At 40.1% G+C, this 24,207-nt stretch overlaps 1 protein-coding gene across 10 annotated transcripts in view; it reads right to left on the bottom strand.

Moving 5' to 3' along the window:
- Positions 1–24,207, bottom strand: part of LOC140732254 (voltage-dependent L-type calcium channel subunit beta-2-like) — a 318,120-nt gene that overhangs the window by 23,976 nt on the left and 269,937 nt on the right. For all 10 annotated transcript variants that reach the window (XM_073054608.1, XM_073054609.1, XM_073054613.1 and 7 more), the window contains 3 exons: positions 8,695–8,817; positions 8,468–8,604; positions 5,820–5,896 (listed from right to left, as the gene is read on the bottom strand). In XM_073054608.1, coding sequence (XP_072910709.1) covers positions 5,820–5,896; positions 8,468–8,604; positions 8,695–8,817 — 337 coding nt within the window. The remainder of the gene's footprint in view (positions 1–5,819; positions 5,897–8,467; positions 8,605–8,694; positions 8,818–24,207) is intronic.

Here is a 24,207-nt window from a genome sequence, read left to right as displayed (position 1 = left end):
TATTGGAGAAGATTCTTAAGGATAGGACTCACATTTGGTAAATCATTGACTTATTAGGGATAGTCAGCATGGCTGTATGTGTGGCGGGGAGGGGAGGGAGCAATTTCATAAATTTGAATAAGATTCTTTGAGGTGGTGACCATGTTGATTGATGAGGGTAAGGCAGTGGATGTTGAATACATGGACTTTATTTAAGCACTTGAGAATAGCTCTCATGGTAGACTGGTCCAGAAAGTGAATCATATGTGTTTCACAGTGAGTTTGCAAGTAGGATACAATAGAGGGTAGTGATAGATAGGATTTTTCAACTGGAGATCTGTGACCAGCAGTGTACTTGGGTTACTTGAATTTTCTCTGGAGGCTGATGAGTGATCTGACAGAAATATATCAAACTACAGGCACAGTTTGGGTAGGTAGCTGGAGTCTTTCTCCAAGAGTAGAAATGTCAAGTACTGGAGGATGTATAAGGTGATAGGAGGGAAAGATCAGCACGCTGAGAATGGTAGGTGTCTGCAATGCACGACCAAGGAAGGTGGCAGAAACAAATACAATAGCAATAATTAGTAGGCATTTAAAGTCCTGCAAATTCTCAGTGTAAATAACCAACTCAACAACTTTCTGAATGAGAACAATATTCTAGTCAGGTTTTGGAGCAAATCACAGCATTGAGATGGCCCTCATCAACCTTAGACACAACACTGAGTCAAGCATAGTCTCAGTTTTAATTCTCCTAGAGCGAAGGGCTGCCTTCAACACAATTGACCACAACATTCTCTGAGATTGCCTTGAGAACTGAGTTGGCCTCTTTGGTAGCACTTATTAATTGGTTTCGCTCATGTATCTTAGAGAGAATTTTTTGTCTGTCTTTGAGACCAATTTTCTAAGAGATATGACGTATCTTTTGATACAGGGAAGCTGCATTGGTCTCCTACTTTTCGTCTTATATATGCTTCCCTTAGAAGACATCATCAGAGAGTATAAACACGATTTCCATATCTAAGCAGATGACACACAATTGTATAATCTTAGTCGAGCCTGATGATGATAACACTATCTTCTCTGACTTCTGATATGGCTGCAATAAACAAATAGATGAGCAATCATCTGCTAAAGCTAAACAAAGATAAAATTGAAATACTTTTGGCTGGTCCCAAAGCCAAAAGAGATAAACTTCTTGATAAACTTAGGAACTTGACTCCCCTTGTAAAATCAGAAAGTAACAAGACTGGGTGTTATCTATGATTCAGATTTGCATTTTAAGTCCCACAAGAATAAGTGACCAGAGCAGCATTTCTGCATTTGAGAAATATTACAAAGGTACGTCCATTTCTGTCATGTAATGATGCTGAAAAACTAATTCATGGCTTTATATTGAATAGATTAGATTGGATTACTGCAATGCGCTGTAATTCTGGCCTTCCAAAGCAATCTACTGACAAACTTCAACTCATTCCGAATGCCACTACTAAGCCTTTAACTAAAACTAGGATGAGGGAGCATATCACTCCCATTGTAGCTCCTCTGCTTTGGATTCCTCTATCTTTTAGAATTAATTTTAAAATTCTCCTACCTGTTTTTAAAGCTCTCAATGGTCTGGGACCTGAGTATATCACAGAATCGCTTTTGATTTATAATCCTGCTTGAGCTCTCAGGTCTAATGGCGGTCTCTTAAATTTAAACAGCCTCCCTCAAGATAACTGGCAGGTCATCTTCTTTGAACTACGCTCCTAAACTGAGGAATTCGATACCTAATTCAAGAAGGGATGCAGACTCAGTTGACACTTTTAAATACCAGCTCACAACCTATTTTTTTAATCCTGCTTTTAGCAAACACCTTTTTGTCTTTAATTTTCATGTTTACATTTTATCCAATTGTAAAGCATTTTGAACTACATGGTCTGTATGAGGTGCTCTATAAATATGTTACTATAATTATTATTATTATTATAGGTTGAGTACCCCTTATCCAAAATTCCAAAAACCTCTGAAACCCAATTTTTTTTTTAAAGCGCTGACCTGAAGTCACAAAAGTAAAATTCCACAAGATGCTAGGAAGGTTCCCAGGTGGTGTGCAGCTCTCTGCACAACACAGAGCTTTAAAAAGTGTCCTCACGTATGCAATGAACAGAAGTTAATGAAAAATAGTAAAACGCAACATAAAGTGAAAAATGAAGATCTCGACTGTGTATCATCAGCGTTGGAATTAACATCGGCTGCTTAACGGTGTGCTGATCATGAAACAAACAAAGATCTGCCGTGACAAACTGAAAATTGAAGGTAATTATGAATACCTTATATAGGCTGGTTGCAGAAATTTAAGAAAAGGCAAGGCATTAAATTTTTAAAGCATCTGCTGATCATGAAAATCTAGCACCACAACAAGGCTGAGTGTTTTTATACCTTACAAAAAATCTAAAAAAATTAAAATACAGTGTACTGTAACCTTTTAACCAAAACATGGTATTGTAGCTGGAGACTGAAAGCCTGTCTCTGTTTGTTGTTGATTCAGGTATTCTCCCGATGCTGCTGAGCCGCTTTTGTTACCCTGCACACATTGTATTTTCATTATATTAATGGTATGTAATAACTTTTAATGAAGTACATCTGTGTGTCAGACAAACACTACCTCCCAGAGTCAGAAATGATGGCAATCCCAAGCTTTCTCAATCTATATTACAAAACCCAAAAAAATCTAAAATCCTGAAGACTTTTGGATAAGGGGTACTCAACCTGTATTACATTTCCGTTATTAAAATTGTTAAGTAGCACCCTGCATGTTTTCCAAGCGAGCTAATTTTGAATCTAGTTAGCAATTTCCCATGGGTTTTCACTTCCCTGATTACTCTTCCTTGTAGATCTTGGTCAAAGGCTGAGCCAAAATCTATGTACAATAACATAAATGGAGGCTCCTTGTTGTCTCCTCAAGAAACTTCCATCAATTTAATCAGAGACTCCCTTCCAGTACTGTGTTGTGTTGTCTGCAGACGCTTTTTGTAAAAATTTGCCTTCCACTGATATCAGCCTGATTATCCTATCCATCAATTGATCTACCAGTGTAACTTGGTCAGTGATTGTCCTCAGGATCTGTCATTATGTATACATAACAGTCAGGGTCAACACCTACAGCAGGCTTCCTGAGTAGGTTGGATGCAGGACTCAAAGAGATTGAATATTGCAATACTCAATTCTGTGAGTATTTCCTGCATCATTCAATAGTAGGTTGAAAGCATCTACCTCAAATGCACAAGAATCCAGCTTGTATGGGCTGGATAATTGGAGACCAGTGTGGAATGCAGAATTAAACAAAGCAAATATAAATCAAAAGGTAAAAGACTTTATGGCAATAAGTTGAATCTGTCTCAATTTTGTAATCAATTACAATGGAAAAATGATCTTAAAAATATTTCAGTTGCATCAGAGAATGTGGCTTCATCGTTTTTTAATAATAGTTCATTTTATTTCTGAGGATGTCTAGATGGAAAACCAAGAGATACAGCCATGCTGTATCAATGTTTCAAACAGCATTTAATATTTCAGCATGCACTGTTGTGTCCATGGCAACATCAAACATTGAAGCACATTAGGTCAAATTTGAAAAATATAGATAATGACATTTACGATCTGCAGTAAACCCAACTGAATCTTGAGTGTATTCTTATTGTTATATATGTCTTCCAGGGAATTTGATAAACCGGAGAGAAGCCCACTGTGTATGAAACTGCATACACGTTGTTAGGATGGATTAATTTTCTCATCCCAGAATGTTGTTATGTACAAAATCATTCCCTGTCAGACGCAGCTATACTGTCAATTCGTGTCCGGTTGGATGATTTGTTCAATCATAATGAGCCATTTGTTTAGGAACTGCTTCACTGGCTGAGATTGGACTGTGCAACCCTGGCCAGATGTAATGGGCGTTTGAGGGCTACTCAGTACTCATGGGATTCAGCACAATTGTCACGTCTTTCAAAGTGAATTGTTCACTACCACCATCTGCGTTTCCGCCTTGTAACCACTTGGCAAGGCTAGTGGGCACAGATTTGAACATAATTTTTCAAAGAGACTTAAGACATAATTCTTCATAAATACCTCAGAATAGTAAAGAAAATGAGTAAAATTTGGGAAGTGTTGATAAAGGGGCAACAGGTAGAAGGGCAGGCTGAGGATATCTGCAATCTATAACGCTTTATATAGGTTGATAGCTTGGTTAAAAGACTTGATAATTGGAGTTTATTTTGGAACAGGTTCCAGGTGGCCTACTCCTATGTTCTTATGAGCTCTTATACAACATGGCATTTATGCAATTAGATAAGCCAACATCATATTGCAAGAGTGAATGGCACTGCCAAGATCAGGTTAATGAGCTTGGTTGATCTGCTTCATAACATAATGAACCTTGTTCAAATGTGGCTCTCACATATTCCTCAAGGCCAATATTAAAACATCCCAGGAGTTCGGGGGAATCAGTGAGATGGACGGAGAGAAATGAAAAATTAAAGGATGAAAAGTGGGGGGGCAAAGGAAAGAGGACGATGGAAGGATATTGGGAAGGTAATGCACATGAAAAGGATGGCTGTTGCTAAAGGAAACTGGAGGGAGGGGAGATTTGCTTGGGAGGGGATTGTAGGGCGAAGGTAGGAAGGGAAATTCAGAGCTAAGAGGACAGGAAGCAAGGGAGGCCTAGAAAGATGGGAAAGGGCTTGGATGTGGGAGGCTCAGAGAGAAGGAGAAAAGGAAGTTTGGAGAGAGTGAGTAAGTCAAGAAGAAATGGCAAGAGAGAGAAATGAGAAAGAGAGCAGTAAATGCGAGAGAGGAAAGAAAATGAACATGAGCTCCAAAGGAAGAATATGGATATCCCTGAGTCACTGCCTATAATGCAGTCGATTCATTTATAAAAAGTAACTCTGGGGACTCCAGAAATCTACTGAATATCAGAGCAATTTTTGTTGTGGATTTTTTTTTATGAGTTAACTTAAACATTTTGTTTCATTTCAGTATTAGTATAATCCCAAAACCCCTGGGTGAAGAGTAAAGCTTATCTTCAAATATAACTTGATTTCTTCCTCCTGTGGATGTCAGTATGTTAATTTATAGATTTATCTTTAACAAGAGATTCTGCAGATATTGGAAATCAAGAGCAACACACACAAAATGCTGGAAGAATTCAGCAGGTCAGCGAGCATCTGTGGAAATGATTAAACTGTCAATGTTTTGGGCCGAGACCCTTCATCAGGACCTGATGAAACATCGGCTATTTATTTACTTCCATAGATGCTGCCTGGCCTGTTGAGTTCCTCTGGCACAGTGTGCCTGATGCGTTATCTTTAGTGGCCCAAGATATTCCTTGCATAACAACCTCTCATTGATACTGACGATTAGCCTCATATTGACAGACAGCAAAGCACAGAGAAAGGGTTTATTCGCCAGATTATCCGTCTGTAATATTAGTGATCGCAGACCACTGAGAGGATCTCACCACTGCTTTCAGCCAGCATCCCATTCAGGTATATACATCCACTCAGACTTACATCTTCAACTAGAATTCACTTAATCGCAGGAGAACCCCTTACCCAGAAACAATAATAAAGAGAAGCCTGTAGTGTAACCAATCATTGTCGCACCTAAATGTGCAATTTCTCTGTGTTTCCTTTCATTCGTAGTGTTACTTTCTTAGGTAGAAAAATGAAATATTCTCATATACAGGTATTAACCACATATTATCAACTAAATAATGCGCCTCTCAACATAATCAGGGCATTCAAATATGTTCATATTATATCTACACATTCTGCAAGAAGGGATTGTGGTGGCCCACTCACCAGATGAGGGAGGAGTGGACCGTCTGGAACTAGGAACCACATCACCTAAACTGGAAGATGAATTTCCACCTGATTTACTAGGAGAGATTCAAATCAGAAAGTTCAGTTACAAATGTCATATAGTAACAGAAATTCAAAGTTCAAAATAAATTTGCTATCAAAGTATATACAGTATATGTTACCATGTACAACCCTGAGATTTGTTTTCTTGCAGGCATACTCAGTAAATTTAAGAACAATAATAGAACTATTGAAAGACTGCACCCAACCAGGCAAACAAACAACCAATGTGCAGAAGACAACAAACTTGGTAAATACAAAAAAGATAAAAATGTTATTAAGTAAGCAATAAATATGAAGAACATGAGATGAAGAGTCCTTGAAAATGAGTCCATAGGTTGTGGGAACAGTTCAGTGTTGGGGCAAGGTGAAATTGAATGAAGTCATTTATATTTGTACAGACTCTGGACTCTCTTCAGACATCTACACAGAATAACACAACACAGAAGTAAGCCCTTCTGTCCAATTCATCCATGCAGACCAAGTTGAATCAAGTTTAATTCAAATTAAAATTTATTACCCTTCAGTTTGAAACATCATAACATACTACAAATGATCCACTCCAAATCACTTTTGAATGATTTAAAAATAGGGCACTTACACAGAAGTACAAAAAAAATCACAATGTGGAATAATAGTTGTACACTTGGCAACAACCATGGAACAACGATGCCCATCAATAAAGATTCAATATTTTGCAGAACTTTTTTTATATAGAATAAAAACCTAAGAGGTAGCCTGATTGAAAATTCAAGAATATGAATGTGCTTGTTACGTTAGGCACAGTGGAGGTTCTGCTTTCCGAAATCAGAATTCGAGAGTATAAATCTATCATGGTTACTCATAAATTTAATCAGCAAGTTAGGAGAAATAACTTTCTCCCGGGAGTAGTTGGAAGGTTATTCTCATTTGCACTGAGAATTAAGGTGCAATGATGTGGTTAAAAGAGATGATGGATGCAGGTTTGAGAGATGAAAGCTCAGAAGGGGTGAGATGAAGAACAAGGATCTCAAATGCTGCAACAACATGGGCTTATTGCACTGAATGACCTGAATCAGTGTTGCATAGCTCAAATAATATTCTGCAACTTGAGAAATTTCTGCTGCCACCAAATTCATGGCATCTGGTATTCCCAGCCAGGCATCTGTATTACAGCTGCCAAGCTTTTTCTAATGCCATTTCTGACAGCTCCTCTACTTCAGGAAATTATTTTTCTTTTACAATGTGTGTTGAATCGCTTTATACTGTACTACATTTTCATCATTAAACTGAGTTATATGGAAATATTATTTTCTTATTTGGCTAAATGCAACAAATATGTGATTACAGCTATTTTTTCCATGTTAAATGTTGATTTTGATACTGTATAATAGCATATCCAGAAGTTTTATGTTACACTAAAGTGTAGTCAAATGACTGCATTCTGAAAGAGGACTACAGAAACTTGAGTTTTTCCACCGTCAAATGAGGCACCTCATAGGTTGTTCTTTAGAGGTGTAGAAGAGACTACACATTGTAGATAAGGTAAATTTGCAGTTAGAGTAAAGCTCCGATTGTTCAGAATACTCAGGACTTTAAAACAACCTGGCAGCAACATGGAGACAGAAGATTTAGGTTCCATTCCATGTATTAGTTCAGGTATCACCTGCCAACCGCTATCTTACAAATTCACCCTCCCTCATCCCCACATGGATTCATCTGCCCTTCATCTCTCTCCTCACCTGGATCTATTTATCACATGTCAGCCCAACTCACGTCCTCCCCCTCCACTCTGTATACTGGCTATCATCCTACAACACACCCACTCCTAACTCTCAACCTGAAATGTTGCCAATCCTTCTGCCTTCACAGATGCTGCCTGACCTTCATCCAGCAGTCTGATTTTTGCTCCAGGTTCCAGCATCTGCAGGCTCTTGTGACCCCCTCAGTACTTTGATGATGCTGCTGGACTAGCAGACTTTCAAGGCTATTTGTATTTTATTTCTATTAACACACCAAAATATTTTTAATTTACTTTTTCTAATAAATGCACATTGAGTTTAAAGGGTATGCTGAGCTTAAGGGGAACAATGGGGGTGAGCTGAGATTAAAGGAAGTGTGGAACCCAACGGATTCAAAATGAGAATGGAAAACTAGGTCCCAGTGGGTCTAAAAGCCTTATTAGTCACAGGAAACTGATGAATTCAACAGGAGGGCTTTGGTGAGTTTAAAAGCAATATGAAAAACAGAGTTTAACGTGAGGGAACAACAGAACATCTACATTGAATGAATGGCAGGCAAATAATAGCAATTGCTCAGTGGTAGGAATCTGAATTAATAAAAAAGATTGTGCAGAATGCTGAAAGCTGGAAGACAGATAGAAGAAGTGTAATGACATGCTCAGATTTTAGCAAAGCAGGTGTTAGCATTATCATCCATTTCCCAAGGATCTACAATTATTTTTAACATGGCATCTCAGCTGATTGGGCAGCTGCCTTGTACAACAAGGCAAAATTTCCTGGGTAAATTCTATTTCCTTTGATTTGACTGGAAGTGTCACACTCTGACTTTAAATGCCTTCCATGCCAAGAATTTCTTGTTCGGCTTACCTTGAATGATATCTTCCCTGCTTTGTTTTTTGGTCATTCTGCAGCCTCATATTTTCTAATTTGACTGGACTTGGGATGAATCCTATTTCGCAGCCTTCTTTTACCAGCCGTCCTATCCACCAGTCATTACTGAATTTCTAAATGTGGAAAATAAGTAACAGAAAATATATTAGCAATGCTTTACCGCCTGACTTTGCACTCAATGCTGCATCAATTAACAAACTTACTTCTTTGACATGTAGAAAATCCTTTGCTTCGAAAGAGATAGCCATGCCTGGAACGGGGACATCATTGTCCAGGGCTGCGCTGTAGCCAACATTTGTCCGGACGGCAAATGCAACAGGTTTAGTCTGTTGGGGAAAATAGAACATTCAGCTAATTAATTATTCCTGGTTGGCTGATACCCTGGACAACTTTAAGGATGCTTTTGAAGCATTTCAATACTTACAACGGGAAACATTTTAGTTTGATCATATCTTAGGTGTAAGAATTTATCATTATGCACAAAACATTTCATCTGATGCCCTGCGTGTTACATCTCTACTAATTCAATTAAAACATTGCTTTAAACTCATAGTTAAATTAAACAACAGTAGCACATATTATGTACAAAAATATTCAGGTATGGGATACTGTGCAATTCAGTTTTAACTCATAGACACAGAGATCAAGTAATTTAAATAAGATTAATTTATTGAATTGAATTGAATTCATTACTTACTTCCTTCATATAAATGAGGAGTAAAAATCTTTACGTTACGTCTCCATCAAAACAATTTATAATAAATTACAATAAACAGTATGTACAACAATATAACATTGAAATACAATTGTATCAGCATGAATTAATCTGTCTGATTGATTGGTGGAAGAAGCTGTCCCGGAGCCTATTGGTCCTGGCTTTTATGTTGCAGTACAGCTTCCTGGATGGTAGTGGTTGGAATAGATTGCGGGTGGGGTGGCTCAAGTCCCCAATGATCCTTCGGGCCTTTTTTTGTTTTACACATCTGTCTTTGTAAATGTCCTGAATAGTGGGGAAGTTCTCATCTACAGATGCACCGGGCTGTCCGCACCACTCTCTGCAGAGTCCTGCGATTGAGGGAAGTACAGTTCCCATAGCAGGCAGTGATGCAGCCAGTCAGGATGCTCTCAATTATAATCATATACATAATACAGTGTAGTCATATACACCAGGGTGAAATTAAATTTCTCGCTCATGTGAAGTGAGCATAAAGAGTACACATGGCAGTAGTAAATACAACAACATGTACAACAGCAGGCACTTAAAGAAATAGTGAAAACCTGAGCACGCTGAGGCAGTATAAATGAATGTTCAATAACGGACGAGGTAGAATCAAGGGAATGGGTATCACTAACTAGACCCTTAGTTCTCTGCTCCAAGGAAAACAATCTCAGCCAATACAGCACCTCCTCGAATCTGGGATCCTGCTGAATCTCTGCTTCACTCTCCCCACATCAGTTCTGTCCTTTCAAAGTCACGCAAAGAACCATGACAAATACAATGGGCCAATATGAAGTAGTTTTAAACTTCCTGTGCTGAGAAATTCATTTTAAACGCAGACTCACGTCACAGACCGCCAAACCAGGATGAAAACCAGTGTAAACACAATGTAGTTTGCAGAACCTTTACTACTTCATCACAATTGAATCTGGATAAATATACAGAGGGCTTGCCAAGAAAATGCTATCATCAGACCAGGATTCCTGTACATAAAACATAAAAATAGTGAATTGGCAAATCTTCATTGCAGAGGGTATCTAAATATTAATCAAACCATTCAGCTATGCAAGGAACAGCTGAAAACAATATATAAAAATAGTTTATCACAGAATGAATCATTCTGCTGTCTCCATGTTACACCACATAATCAAGCAAATAATCTTTTTTTCTGGGAAATTTGCTATACTGGGATCAGGAATGACACTAACAGACTAAATGGGAATAAGTTGCCAGAGTGCAATTGTGTGCACGAGTTGGGTAGTTGTTGATGTACAGATAACAGTAGAATGCATCTGGAAGATGATGACTTAAACTGTTTCAAATGATTAAAATTCCTGTGGCTTTGTAGCTCAATCACGTTCCACAATGAACAACTAATCTTCATATTTTAATATTTATGTACAGAAGTATTTTGGAGACCACCATTACCATCCTTAAAGTAGTAATGCAAACAGAATATTTAAAAAATGCATATGGCATGCTTGCCTTCACTGCTAGGATCATAGGGCACAAAAGTCAGGTGGTCACATTGCAGTTGTACAAGACTGGTTAGGCCAAACTCGGAGTACCACATGTAGTTCTAGTCCCCCAGGAGAGGAAAGGTTCTGATGCTCCCTGCATTAGAGGGTATTACCTACAAGAGGAATTACAGAGTAATCCACAATGGATCAACCGGCCCATACTGATCACAACATCCACCCTGCTAGTTCCAGTTGCCAGCATTCAGCCTAAAATCCTCATGTCCTTCCCCATTATGTACCTATCCCAGTGCCTCTTAAATATTACAATTGTACCCACCTCAGCACATCCTCCAGTAGCTCATTTCACTGCCCTCTGTGTAATGAATTTACCTCTCAGGTCTCTTGTGTTTCTCCCCTGTTGTATCTATGCTCTCCATTACTGATTCCAACCCTGAGGAAAAGACTTTGTCCGCTCATCTTATCCACACCCCTCATGATTTTACAAATTTCTGTGAGGTCTCCCCACCTTCTCCGATGCTCCAGGAAACAAATATTCAGTGTGGTCAACCTGTTCCTGTAACTTCTATTGTTCACACTGCAGAAGTTTTAAATTGGTGCTTCCCCACCCCTTTCTCAATGATGGATAATATTTGCTTTGCTTGCCAGAGGTTCATTGTGCTATGGAGTTGTGGGACTGGAGTCTGACAACATGGTTCTCATCCAAGCTGAGTTTCAGCTTCATCCCAGTAATGTATTTCCTGCCTTTCCAATGGCATCTATTCCTGGCACAACGGGATCCTGGAGTGAGATGGGGCCTGTTTTTAAAATGCACATGCTGCCCTTTTGTGACCAACAACATTCCTGTAAAACCACTACTGGTTTCCTGTCGTCAGCCTCTCGAGATGTTGACATGGTGAGATGCAGACCATGTGCAAATAATCAAGTGAAACATCCCAGAAAATGCTACAGATCTAAATAAAAATCAGAAGTTGCTGGAAATACTCAGCTGGTTGGGCTACAGTCATTTATGAGAAGAGAAATGTAGTCAATGCTTCAGGTCAGAACCCTTCATCAGAACTGGCAAGAAGATTAAAGAAACTTGTTAAGCTGCAGGGAGGCAGGGAAAGAGGATATTTCTGATGGGGGAAACCATGGGAATAGTTGCAGATAAGGTAATCTGTTCAATGAGTGAATGGGAGCAGTTACAAGGCGAGGATAGAGACAAAGGACCTTGGTAGAAGAATGCAACAGTTCTGAAATTCAGGGCAGGAAGACAATTCTGTCAGGTCAGGCTAGGTACATCTTCCAGAGGAAAAAGAAACAAAGGGAGAAAAGAAAAGACATGTTGCTTGAATATCACAGGTGGATGTCTAATAAAAGCACAGCAATCAAGATATAGAATTCAATATCAAATTCAGAAGGCTTCAGACAGAAAATGGGGTCCTATTCCTCAAACTTGTGTTGGCTCTCACTGCGACAGTACAGGAGCCCACAGACAGATAGGTCAGAGTGGCAGAGGGATTAAAATGTGGGGGTGGGGGGGGGGCAACAGGAAAACCAGGGTAGCCCATGCAGATTGATCACAGATGTTCTGCAATGTGGTCTGGTAATCTGCACTTGGCTACTCCGGTGTTGAGAAAAGCACATTGTGAACACTGAGTACTATACACTAGACTGGAGGAAATGCAAATGGATCACTGCTTCAGCTGGGAAGAGGGTCTGAGCCCCAAAAGACGATGGTGGAAGGACAAGCTCTGTGTCACCTGCTCATGCACAGTTGTTATAAGAAAAGGGTCGCTGGTGGGAATGGAAGTATGGATCAGAGAGTCACAAAAGTAATGTTGTGATGATCTATATAAACAAAGGGAATGATAAATGCTGAAAGAGAGGAGAATGAAGATGTGTCTTGTGTTGGAATTATTTTGAAGGCGGCAGAGATAGCAGAAAATGATACGTTCAATGCAGAGACTAGTGGATGGAACGTGAAAACTAGGATCCTCTACTTCTCTCCTGTCCCAGAGAAGAGTGGGTGAGGGCTGAGGCTCACAAAATGGATGAGATGATCAACTGTAAACAATGGTAGAGAGAAAGCCACCATTCAGGAAGGAGGCCACATTCAAGCAATCCGCAATGGAAGTCTCATTGTCGGGCCCAATACAACAGACTCGGAAGCACTGGCAGAACGGAAACAGCCAAGAAGTTGATGGAACAGAGAGTAGTTGAGCTGGCTGTGGAAGTCAATAGGTTTGTAATGCACATTAGCTGCTCGTCTATATCTTAAGATGGAGATCTAGAAATCTGGAAAAGGGAAGACAGAGGGCATCTTTCTAAGGCGAGTGGAGGAAGGTTTAGGGGAGATGACAGAGGAAGCTTTCTTCTTAAAGCAAAGAATTGTATGTGGTTGGAATGCACTGCCAGGGTGATGGTAGAGACTGATACAATAGGGATGTTGGTTCATAAGTGTCTGTACTGTGCTATGTTCAATGAGTCAGCGATTGATCATGTGAAGATAAGAACAGTTTGGAAATTAGCAGCAAAAGTAATGAAATGTTTGAGTTCAGCCACGATGGAAGCGCTGTTTCATGTACCAGGAAAGATGGAGGGTATAGAAGTAGGTAGGACTGAAACAAAGACTGTTCTGATGCTCAAACCTTCCACGTGGCTGGTGTTTTTAACCTCACCACTGCATCAGACCATCTGCTGAGGTCCGCTTGCTATATCCAAAACTGAATTTTTCATATTATCTTTGCCTCATTGACTGACATCATTACACGATCAATCCCTTCCAATTAAAGCGGCCAATCTCAATTTTAAATCCATCACAAAGTTGTCCTCCATGCTTCAGCTATTCCCTGTGGGACATCAAATTCTTAGTTTTAGTAAGATGCGTAGCTTAGAGGCAGCACAGAGCTGTACATTCCAAATCTTAAAATAACCATGTTTAACATGCTGCTATTCAGAAGTAATTTGGCTTGTTGCTTGCAAATGAAAAAGAAAATCTTTTGATTCTGTTCATATATGCACTGTGCCTTCATACATCGATAACATACAGAAAGAACCAACAGGTCATGACAAACCAATAAACCAGCAGCTACTATTTCAATACTATGCTGAGGTTTTGGTCTGAACCATTTCCTAGCCTGTGTAAGCTCCCAATCATTTTTAGAACACAAAGTTTAGACCATCGGACTATAGCAGCAGAATCAGGCCAATTGATCCATTGAGTCTGCTCCATCATTTTACTGTGGCTGATTTGTCAAACCCCCCTGTCTTCTCCCTGTAACCCTTGACATTCTTATACTGCACTTCAGCAGCACACAAGTTTGATTCTTCATTTTATGACTGCTGTTACAATGCTAAATTAAGGTCATCCCGATGACAACTACTAATTTCCTCCTAAAGCCTGACTAAGTGATGCTGGCAAAGACCGAAAAGCAGGTTAGCTGTCAGCCTTCCCATCCACACAAAGTGTGCAGCTGCCAAGTGGGAAAATGGCAAGTTACAGAAGGTTAACAAAAGAATCCATTTTGTCTAAATGCTCTCGAAGTTTCCAAAACCAGCAGCTGTTGCTATAAACTTAAAAGCTTAGGGAAAGCAAACAACACATTTCATATGAGAGATATTAAATTCCTTATCACATCAATCACAGAGGAAGATCAGAAAAAGGAATCAGAGTCAAATATCTTGCCCATCAAGCCTGTTCCACCATTCAATTTGATCTTGGCTGATCTGACCATGGACTCAACTCCATCTACCTCAAGACAAGTTCATTGTCATTTAACTATATACATATATATAATGTATATAACCATAGAATGTATAAAAGTTTTTCTGAATCAGTGTGTAAAGCACAGTACTTCACATAACACATGATAACTTAAGGAGGCAAGGATAAAAATCTACAGATGAATCACACAAATAAAAAACTGAAGTGCATTAATATTAAATATTGTATGGTACGTAAGACACTGAATAAGTGAATAAGACACTGAATAATTCAGTGACACTTTGAAGAAGAAGTGGCAGGGAGTTCAGAAGCCTACTAACCTGAGGGAAGAAACTATTTCCCATTCTGACTATTTTAGTTTTTAATGCATCGTAGTCTACTGCCCGATGGTAGAAAGTCAAAGAGGATGCTGGATGGATGAGTGGGATCCTTAATAATACTATAAGCTCTGTGTATGCAGCGCTCCTGATAAATGTCCCCGATGGATGATAGGGTGACCCGTACAATCCTCTCAGCTGTTCTCATAGTCCTTTGCCTATAACTCTGAATTACCTGGCTATGCAACAATCTATCTAGCTGTATCATAAATATATCTAATAAGGTAGTCTTTACTGCTTCCCTAGGCAGATTCACTACTCTCTGGACATTGCTATTCTAAATCTATTCACTCGAAGCTTGAGGGTATGCTCCCTTGTTCTAGTCTTATGCACCAGTGGAAACAACGTGACCACCTCTATCTTATCTGTCCCTTACACAATATTTCTAGAAGATCTCAAATTCTTCAAAATTCCAGTTAATTTCTTTATTCTCAGGTAACTCAATCCCTCATCATATGCTAACATCTCTGGAATCAACCTGGTGAACCTCCTCTGTACTGCCTCCAATGCCAGTATATCCTTCCTCAAGTAAGGAGACCAGATGTGTATGCAGGTGGATCCTCACTAGTTGCCCATATAATTGCAGCATAAACTCCCAGCTGTTAAATTCATTCCTATAGCAATGAAGGCCAACAATCCATTGGTTTTCTTGATAAATTATTGTGATTCATGCATGGAGTTGAAGGCTCCAGGCCTGTTTTATTATTGAGCATCAATATACTCACTGTTTTCTCCTGCTATAAAATCTGGACCAGGAGTAGTTCAGGAACGTCAAGTCTGGAGGTTAGAGTTAGGCATTGGTTATAGAAGTTAATTGTACAAAGTTTCTACTTTTAGGTCAGATGTTAACGTTCAAGTAGTTTCACTCTGCATCATAAGAAACCTTTGCCAAAAGGAACTGGAATTGTTCGCATCCTTCTGCTATTGCGTACGTCTTTGAATTTCTAAAGTGGAAGGTTCCGTTCGCACAGACATCTGTGTGTAAATCATGCCAGATGCAGTTTGAGCCAAGGCACTGACTGCCTCTTGAAACTCCGCAGAACAGGCAAACCAGCAAGCAGCACTGACCTGATACCACATGGACAGCTTGGCGTTCAAAACTCCAGCTTACATCTTTTCTTGGTTTTACATAACTGAGCATGTATTCAACAATGAGAAGTACCACAATACATGAATATTATTTACAGCAATTACTCAACATTTCAAACTTATCCAATCGACAACACTGGATGGGTAGACATTTCCGACATAAATATTATGAAACATTATCCATTCTTTAGTCAAAACTCTGACATTAGAGAAGGCTCAAAGCAGTTTCACGAAAATAATTCCAGGATTAAAAGGCTTATCATATGAAGAGCATTTGATGGCTCTGGGACTGTACCCACTGCAATTCAGAAGAACTGGGGGAGGGGCAATCTCATTAAAACCTATCAAATGCTGAAAAAGCTCGATAGAATGGACATGGAATGAATGTTTCCGAAAGTGGGGAAGTCTAGGACCAGAGGGCACAGCCTCAGAATAAAGGAATGTCCATTTAGAACAGACATGAGGAGGAATTTCTTTAGCCAGAGGTGGTGAATCTGTGGAATTTGTTGCCACAGGCATCTGTGGAGACCAGATCAGTGGGTGTATTTAAAGCAAAGGTTGACAGATTCTTGATTAGTCAGGGTATGAGAGGATACGAGGAGAAGGCAGGAGATTGGGGCTGAGTGCAAATGGATCAGCCATGATGAAATGACAGAGCAGATCTGATAGACCAAATGGCCTACTTCTGCTCCTGTATCTTATAATCTTAAGAACTCAAGCACTAACGCTAGTATCCAGTAGTTTGCGATCTGTTTCACATTTGATTTCAAAGTAACAATCTACTTGCTTCCACCTCTATTACATTTTTCCACTCCATCAAACTATGGCTGTTCTCCTGTTGGCAACCATTCTATGCCTTTTACCTCCAGAACCACTCCTGGTCCGGATTTTACAGAAGGATAAAACAGTGACTATATTGGTGCCCAATAATAACACAGGTCTGGAATCATCAACTCCACGCAAGTACGGTTAAATGGAGAAAGGAGGACTCTGCTGAGTTGCTCTGCCACTCTGAGAGGCCGGTACACCCATAACATGTTCTACTGCCTCCCAAAGACACACAGGATGGCATGAATGTGAAAAACACTTGGGACAACTATCCTTTATCATTCCAGTGAATTATCCTTATTTGAACATAATTTGCCATTATTTTAAGTAATATCCTCAGGCTAGCTAACTTAAATATTGCTTGGCTCAGTTACATCAAACTGGTCTTTTTGACATTTGTCATTAAAAATTCTTATACTGTGTATCTATTGGAGTGCATTACAATAGTGGAAAGTGTTGTAAAACAACTATAGAGGATAGTTTGACTGATGACATGAAGATCTCAGATGAAGTTTCTGACATACATGAAATGACCTTAAAGTGATTGTCACCAAAATTGATTTTCAATATCCTAACACTGATAAAGAACAGAAGAAATGTAGTGGATATGGTCCGGTGTATCCCAGTAAAGCCCTTTTTTAAATCCCAGTCTTTTGCAATTAGTCTTAAGAACTCAAGCACTTACTCTAGCACCCAGTGGTTTACGATCTGTTTCACATTTGATTTCAAAGTAAGCAATGGGTTAGCATCCATGTGCTTACTCAATCTACCTGTTTCCACCTCTGTTGCTCTGGTGAGTATGGTTTTGCATTGATTCTATTACAGATCTTAGATTTACTGAGTATGCCCACAAGAAAATGAATCTTAGGGTTGAAAATGGTGACATATATGTACTTCAATAATGAATTTACTTTCAACATTGAATCACACGTTTGTATTTCTGGGCAAACAACTTTTTGCATTGTTAAGGTATATCCCATATACACTACCATTGCAAGTTCCAGTGCAAAGGTTCACTGAAAGTTTGGATAAAGGCAAAGATTAGCTGTGGGGAAGGGTAATAATGACAAACAATGTCCATTTGCTTCTGACAACAAAAATCCTGGCTGTTAACTTAAGGTCAATTAATCGAAACATTGGCTAGTTTTGAGTGGTGAGGGAGTGAGTGCAATTGAGTTGGTTTCAACCAAAAATTACACGATAGTGTTCCCCAGTCCTTTAATGACAGCCTAGTTCACAGTGGGGAGAACTGATGAGAATAGGATTGAATAATCGATGTGAAAACTGCTGGGAATGCCTGAGTTGTCCAACTTTATGACTGCCGAGGAAAATCCCTGACAAAGTGCTTGCGATCACACAGAGAATACAACTTGAAAAGATATCATTCACAATCTACCCTCACTGACACAAAACTTCTTGCATTATTTCCAAATACTGTCTCATCTCACTGATGTAGTTCGTTGATTATGATGTCAGGTAAACAGTGGACAGTTATAAAAAGTAAGGCTGTGTAGTGCTGTAATTCTTGATATGTCTGATATCCTCTTTTTTGCATTCTGCAGGATGACTGATTTTTCGCAACCTTGTGTAGAAGGTGGCTTGCTTAGTGCCATCACGTTACATGTGCAGAATAGTGAGAAATCGCAAATTAATTTAATATTACAATTACCCTTTAAATCAAGTGATTCAAACAACAGAATTAGAACGTTACATCTGAAAATGTAATTATCAAGTTCTGAATCATCCAAATATTAAACAAGGTTGGATTACAAGTGACAGCTTCAAATTTTAAGTAAAATTAACCTGGTGTCTTTGAAAACATAAGAATGCAAAATAATATGATTCATTAAAGCAAATTCAAACTATGACTCACCATTCTTAACACCCAAATAGAAGTCAAGATAATAGTGATAGATTATCCACTTTTCAGGAACGGCAACAATCCTGTATTTTGTTTCGCAAAAAAATCTAATTAATTTCCCAAACCTGCTTTGTAAGCTGTTATTAAACGTAAAACAGCAGGAGGAGGTTGAAAAACTAAATGAAATAGCATCAACAGAACATCAATTGCTGCATTTGACATGGTGTTTGAACTCAGGTTTAGTGGAATACAAGGATAATTTGATATTGTAATATATACTCAGAGGTCACTTCATTATTTATTTAGTGTTTAGAGATGCAATGCGGAAACAGCCCTTAGGGCTCTTCAAGCTGCACCTCCCAACAATCCCTGACAACCCTGATTTAACTATAACCTAGTCAGAGGACAATGTACAATGACCAGTTAACCTGCCTGGTACATCTTTGGCCTGTGAGAGGGAACTGGAGCACCACAGGAAAAAACCCATGCACTCCACTGACTCCTCACAGAGCACATCAGGACTGAACTCCAAAGCCCCAAGCTGTAGTAGTGTGGCACTGCTGTAACTGCCTTGCAAGTGGCACCCAGAATGAGGTACACCTGCTTGGTAATGCAAATATCTAATCAGCCAACCACGTGGCAACAACTCAATGCAGGCGTAGTCAAGAGGTTCCGTTGCTGTTCAGATGAAATATCAGAATGGTGAAGAAATGTGATCTAAGTGACTTTGACCGTGAAATGATTGTTTGTGTCAGATGGGGAGGCTTGAGTATCTCAGAAACAGCTGATCTTTTTTTTTAATATACGCACCATAGTCTCTAGTTTACAAAGAGTGGTGCAAAATACCAAAACATCCACTGAGCAGCAGTCCCATGAATGAAAATGCCTTGTTAGTGATGGAGGTCAGAGGAGAATGGCCAGACTTGTTCAAGCTGACAGGAAGGCAATAGTAACTCAAATAACCCTGCATTACAAAAATGGTGGGCAGAAGTGCATCTCTGTATGCACATGTTAAAACTTGAAGTGGACGGGCTACAGCAGCAGCAGACCACAAACGTACAGTGGGTGTAAAATACAAGCAATAAACTCAACCACTGCGTGAGAAAGTGGTTGTGCATCGTGACATTGCAATGGTGAAGTAGGTTGAAATGGCCATACAACCTATGGCAAAACCTTTTCCTCTCCACTCTGTCTTGATGCAGGGTTTTACCTCAAAACATTGATAATTTCTCCACTCCCCCCCCCCCCAACAACACACACAGACGCAACTTGAGTTGCTGAGTTCCTTCTGCAGACGCTGGGCCACGCAACTTATTCCTTCACTTACTGCTTGCTCTTATTATATACGATATGCAAAATGTCATCACCAGGAATGACTGAATATAGGTGTTACTGTACACAAGGATGCGTTGATACCTCGAGTGATGAAATAGATTAAAAGATCGCATCTTTACGTGAGAGAGATGTGTGCTGTATACATTCAGCCAGGGTGATGTATGTACACTTGATGAGTTACAAGCCACAGCAAATGTTTATGATTATATTCCTGCCACACAATAACTAAATTACATGTGTCCCCGAATCTGCAGTCAGCTTTGGATATTCAGCATTCACCGCTCATTGTGTTTAAAGCTATCAACAGACTTTTCATTGAATTAAGAGAGCAAGTTATTGGTATCAGGAATCAGGTATAGAGCATCGTCTTCCATGGGACATCAGGGACTCATATGAACAGGCTAAGCAATAGTGTTTCTTCAATTAATCAAATTAAAGGATCGTTAGTAAATCATGTAGGGTGGAAACCAGAAATTGCTAATCTTAATATTTAATTCAATGTAACTTTGTATTGAAAACAATTGAGAGATTAACAAGAATAAAAAAGTGAAAATGTGACCCTAGTTCCCCATTATATCTGAAAATTTTCTTGTCTTTGACAGTGAAAGCAAATTCAGAACATCTATTCAATGTCTCAGTATTTACTTACTATTTGCTACTCAGTTTTTATATTGTTTCAGATTTTCCAACTATTTTCATATTTCTTGATAATTTACTACTCTGCTTGACAATATTACAAGCTGCTTTTATAAAAAAATCTATTATCCATCCCCCTTTTGTTTGTTGTGAGTGGATCACGAATCATAATCCACCTCACTAACTCAAAGTGCTAACCAGCCTCCTTCAAGCTTTATCTAGTATATTAAGCACTGTTTTGGTGCCATCTCCTGCATTCATGCAGAACTCAACAGTTTTATTATATTTGCTGCCAATTACCACCCTGCTATCACCTTCAAAAATCTTTTGACTTTTCTCTTCCTTTTCTGGATCTCTCAGCATTCATCTCAGGAAGTAGGCTAAGCTGCTAACATCATTTACAAGCCTATGGATTCCCTCAGAACTTCTATTTCACACTCACAGTTCTGTCTCCGTTGTATTTGCTCTGATGATGAGAGTTTCCACATAGATACCTTTGCTGTGCTGCCTTTTCTTCCTGAACCATGACTTCCTCCCTGTCACTGTTAGCATGACCCTTTACCACATCTTATTCATTTCCCAAACCTCTTCGGGACAGAACAAGGACAGATTTCCTGGGCTACACACTCCAATCGACCAATTTCTGCATTCAGAAGATTATTCCCCACAATTTCCACCCCAAGCTTGAAAGAGATTCCACTACCAGACTCATCTTCCCCTTTTCTCTCCTTTCAACATTTTGCAGGGACTATTCCCTTTCTGAATTCATACTCCCCTTTTCTATTCTAACCAGCTAACCCGTTTCTAGGGCACTTTCCCTTGTGACCACAAGTGATGCCACATTGTCCTTTCTCTTTACTTTCTTTCTCAATATTCAGAGCCCAGTCACAAACGAGAAAATCTTCAAATGCTGGAAATCCAAGCAACACACACAAAATACGGAATTTCTCCAGCATTTTGTGTGTGTGTGTGATTCAGAGACTGGACTGTCCTCCCAAGTGAAACAGCAATTCACCTGGAGTTCCTCCAATCATGTGTGCAACATTTGGTGCTCATAGAATGGTCTCTCCTACATTGGAAAAACCAAATACAGATTGTGTGATCACATTGGGAAAAGCTGCACAAGTGTGTAGAGTAGTGGTCGCCAACCCGTCGATCGCGATCGACTAGTCGATCTTTGAGACATTCCCAGTAGATCCCGAAAAAGAAAGATAAATAAATACACAAATAGCGTTGAGAGATTGCTTCCGGGTTGTGGGGTTTTAGTTCCGTTCTTTCTGCCCAGTGAGCATGCGTGTAGCTCCCCCACCACACACTACAGTGTACTTCAGTGGTCCCCAACCACCGGGTCGCAAGGAAATGATATGAGTCAGCTGCACCTTTCCTTATTTCCCGTCACGCCCACTGTTGAACTTGAACCCACGCGAGGTCATTACCCAAGCGCGTCAGGGATCACTGGTTGGCCTCGGGTAACTGGACGCCTCGTATGGCCGACGAGAATTGCCGACGCTACTGGCCCGGAGCGCGGACGATGGGCGCCACCTCTAAACCTGTTTACCACACCAAATGTTCGCGGGGAACCCGGTGCTAAAATATTCGCGGACAACCTAGTCCGGGCTCAGGGTTTCGTAAGTAGCAGAGCAGCTACCTCGCTGCGATCTACTGAAACAAACTTTTTTCCGCCGATAGATCCTACCGGGGGGGGGCCTCAGTCAGTCGGTTGCTCTCTCTGGTCTGCGACCCGGGAACCTCCAGCCCTGACCTTGTCCTCTCACCCCACCCACGACCAGCCACACCTGGCCAAGGCGTCTGACGGCGGGCGAGCGGGAGGCTGGAGTTCGGGCCTGGAAGCAATGAAGCCCTCAAAACTGCTTCGGTACTGTAAGTCCAAGTGTCTTGCACTTAAAGACAAACCCGTTGAGTCTTTTCAGCGGAAAAAAATGTGAGCAAGCAGGACAGAAGCTAAGTGCCGAGAGCCGTGAAAATTAAACTGCAGAATAGACTGGACATAAGGAACCTGCTTCGAGTATCGCTGTATTCCTGTCGTGTTTAACACCCTCCCCCCCCCCACCCCCCCCCAACCGTCGGCCAGTCCACAATAATATTGTCAATTAAACTGGTCCGCAGTGCAAAAAAAGGGGGTGGCGACTCTCTACTTCCAGGTTGCGGGGTTGTACTACCGGTTTTTTCTGCCCCGGTGCGCATGCGTGTAACTAATCGATTTGGAGTCTATATTACCTTTCACTAAGGCCGAGGTAGGGGACCTTGGGCTTAAAAAGGTTGGTGACCACTAGTGTAGAGTGACTGAGCTTCCTATCATCTACTACTTCAACTCCTCATCCTTTTCCACTCTCATCTAAATAAATAATACTGAGAAATGAGCTGTGAATCCTTGAAAATGAGTCCATAAGTTGTGGAATCAGTTCAGAGTTGAGGTGATTGAAGTTATCCATGCTGGTTCAGGAGCCTGATTTTTGAAGGGTAATAACTGTTCCTGAAGCTGGTGGATGGGATCCAAGGCTCCTCCTTGACAGTAGGGGTCCTCAGTGATGGATACTGCTTTCTTGAGTCAGTGCTCATTATAGATTTGCTCAATGGTGGGGAAAACATTTCCTGTGATGGACTGGGCTGTGACCACCACTTTTTGTGTCAGTTGTCTATTTCTGACATCGGCTCAATGTGCTTGTTTTCTTCCCCACCTGTTGAAAGTAGAGGATATGTCTAGCCTAACCTATTGTCTTCAACCTTCTGATTTCTATTTGAGAATTCCTACATCCAGTTGTCCAGGTTGTTTTGCATACGTTTTCAACCTCTAACTGTTTCCAGTCTTTAAAGGACCAGATAAGTTCAGAAAGGTGCAAAGTATTACATCATAAAAATTCAAATCAAGGTAGGAATTTTGCAGTGAAAGATAAGCGTCCTGGCACATGTTTTGGAACAGGGAATCCATGGAGTTCCGGAACATGGTTATCTAAAAGTGGATCACCACAGGTAACGAAGGCTTGTGGAGCACTGGCCTTCTACAGACAGGGCAATGGGTAAGAAACTGGGAGTTTAGATTGCAGTTGTAAAAGACATCGGTAAGACACACACGGTGTATTTCTGTCAACCCTGTAGGAAAGATATTCTACTGACAAGAGTGCAGAAATGATTTACAGGGGTGTATCACGGATTGAGCTTTTGGAAGAATTTGGGTTGACTGAGACTTCATTCCTTGTAGCACAGAAGATTGTGTGGGTGATCTTATAAATGTTTATAAGATCATAAAGGGCACAGAATGGATGAATGCCCTCAGGACTGAGGAATCAAGAACTATAAGATATCAGGTTTCGATGAGAGGGAAAAATTAATAAGAACCTGAAGCCCAAATTTTGTTTGTTACAATTACATAAGAGTGTGATGTGTACATGGAATGAAATGCCAGAGTAAGTGGTTGAGGCAGGTGTAGTAACTTGTAAAATACAGTTGGACAGGTACATGGATAGGAAAGGTTTAGAAAGGTACAAGGGAAAACATGACCAAATGGGACCACCTTGTATGGGTATCTTGGTCAGTGTGGACCAGTTTAGCCAGAATCTCTTCATATGCTGTAGGACTATGAAGCTACTCTCGTTTACAACTTATCCTCATGGCATCCTGGTTCTACCCTTTCAGAGAAAGACCCCCTCCTATCCCATACAGCAGC

The sequence above is a fragment of the Hemitrygon akajei genome, chromosome 8 (assembly GCF_048418815.1).
Source record: "Hemitrygon akajei chromosome 8, sHemAka1.3, whole genome shotgun sequence".
NCBI classification, from domain to species: domain Eukaryota; kingdom Metazoa; phylum Chordata; class Chondrichthyes; order Myliobatiformes; family Dasyatidae; genus Hemitrygon; species Hemitrygon akajei.
Note: the sequence above shows the minus strand (reverse complement) of the source record. Positions and strands in the feature narration are given on the sequence as shown.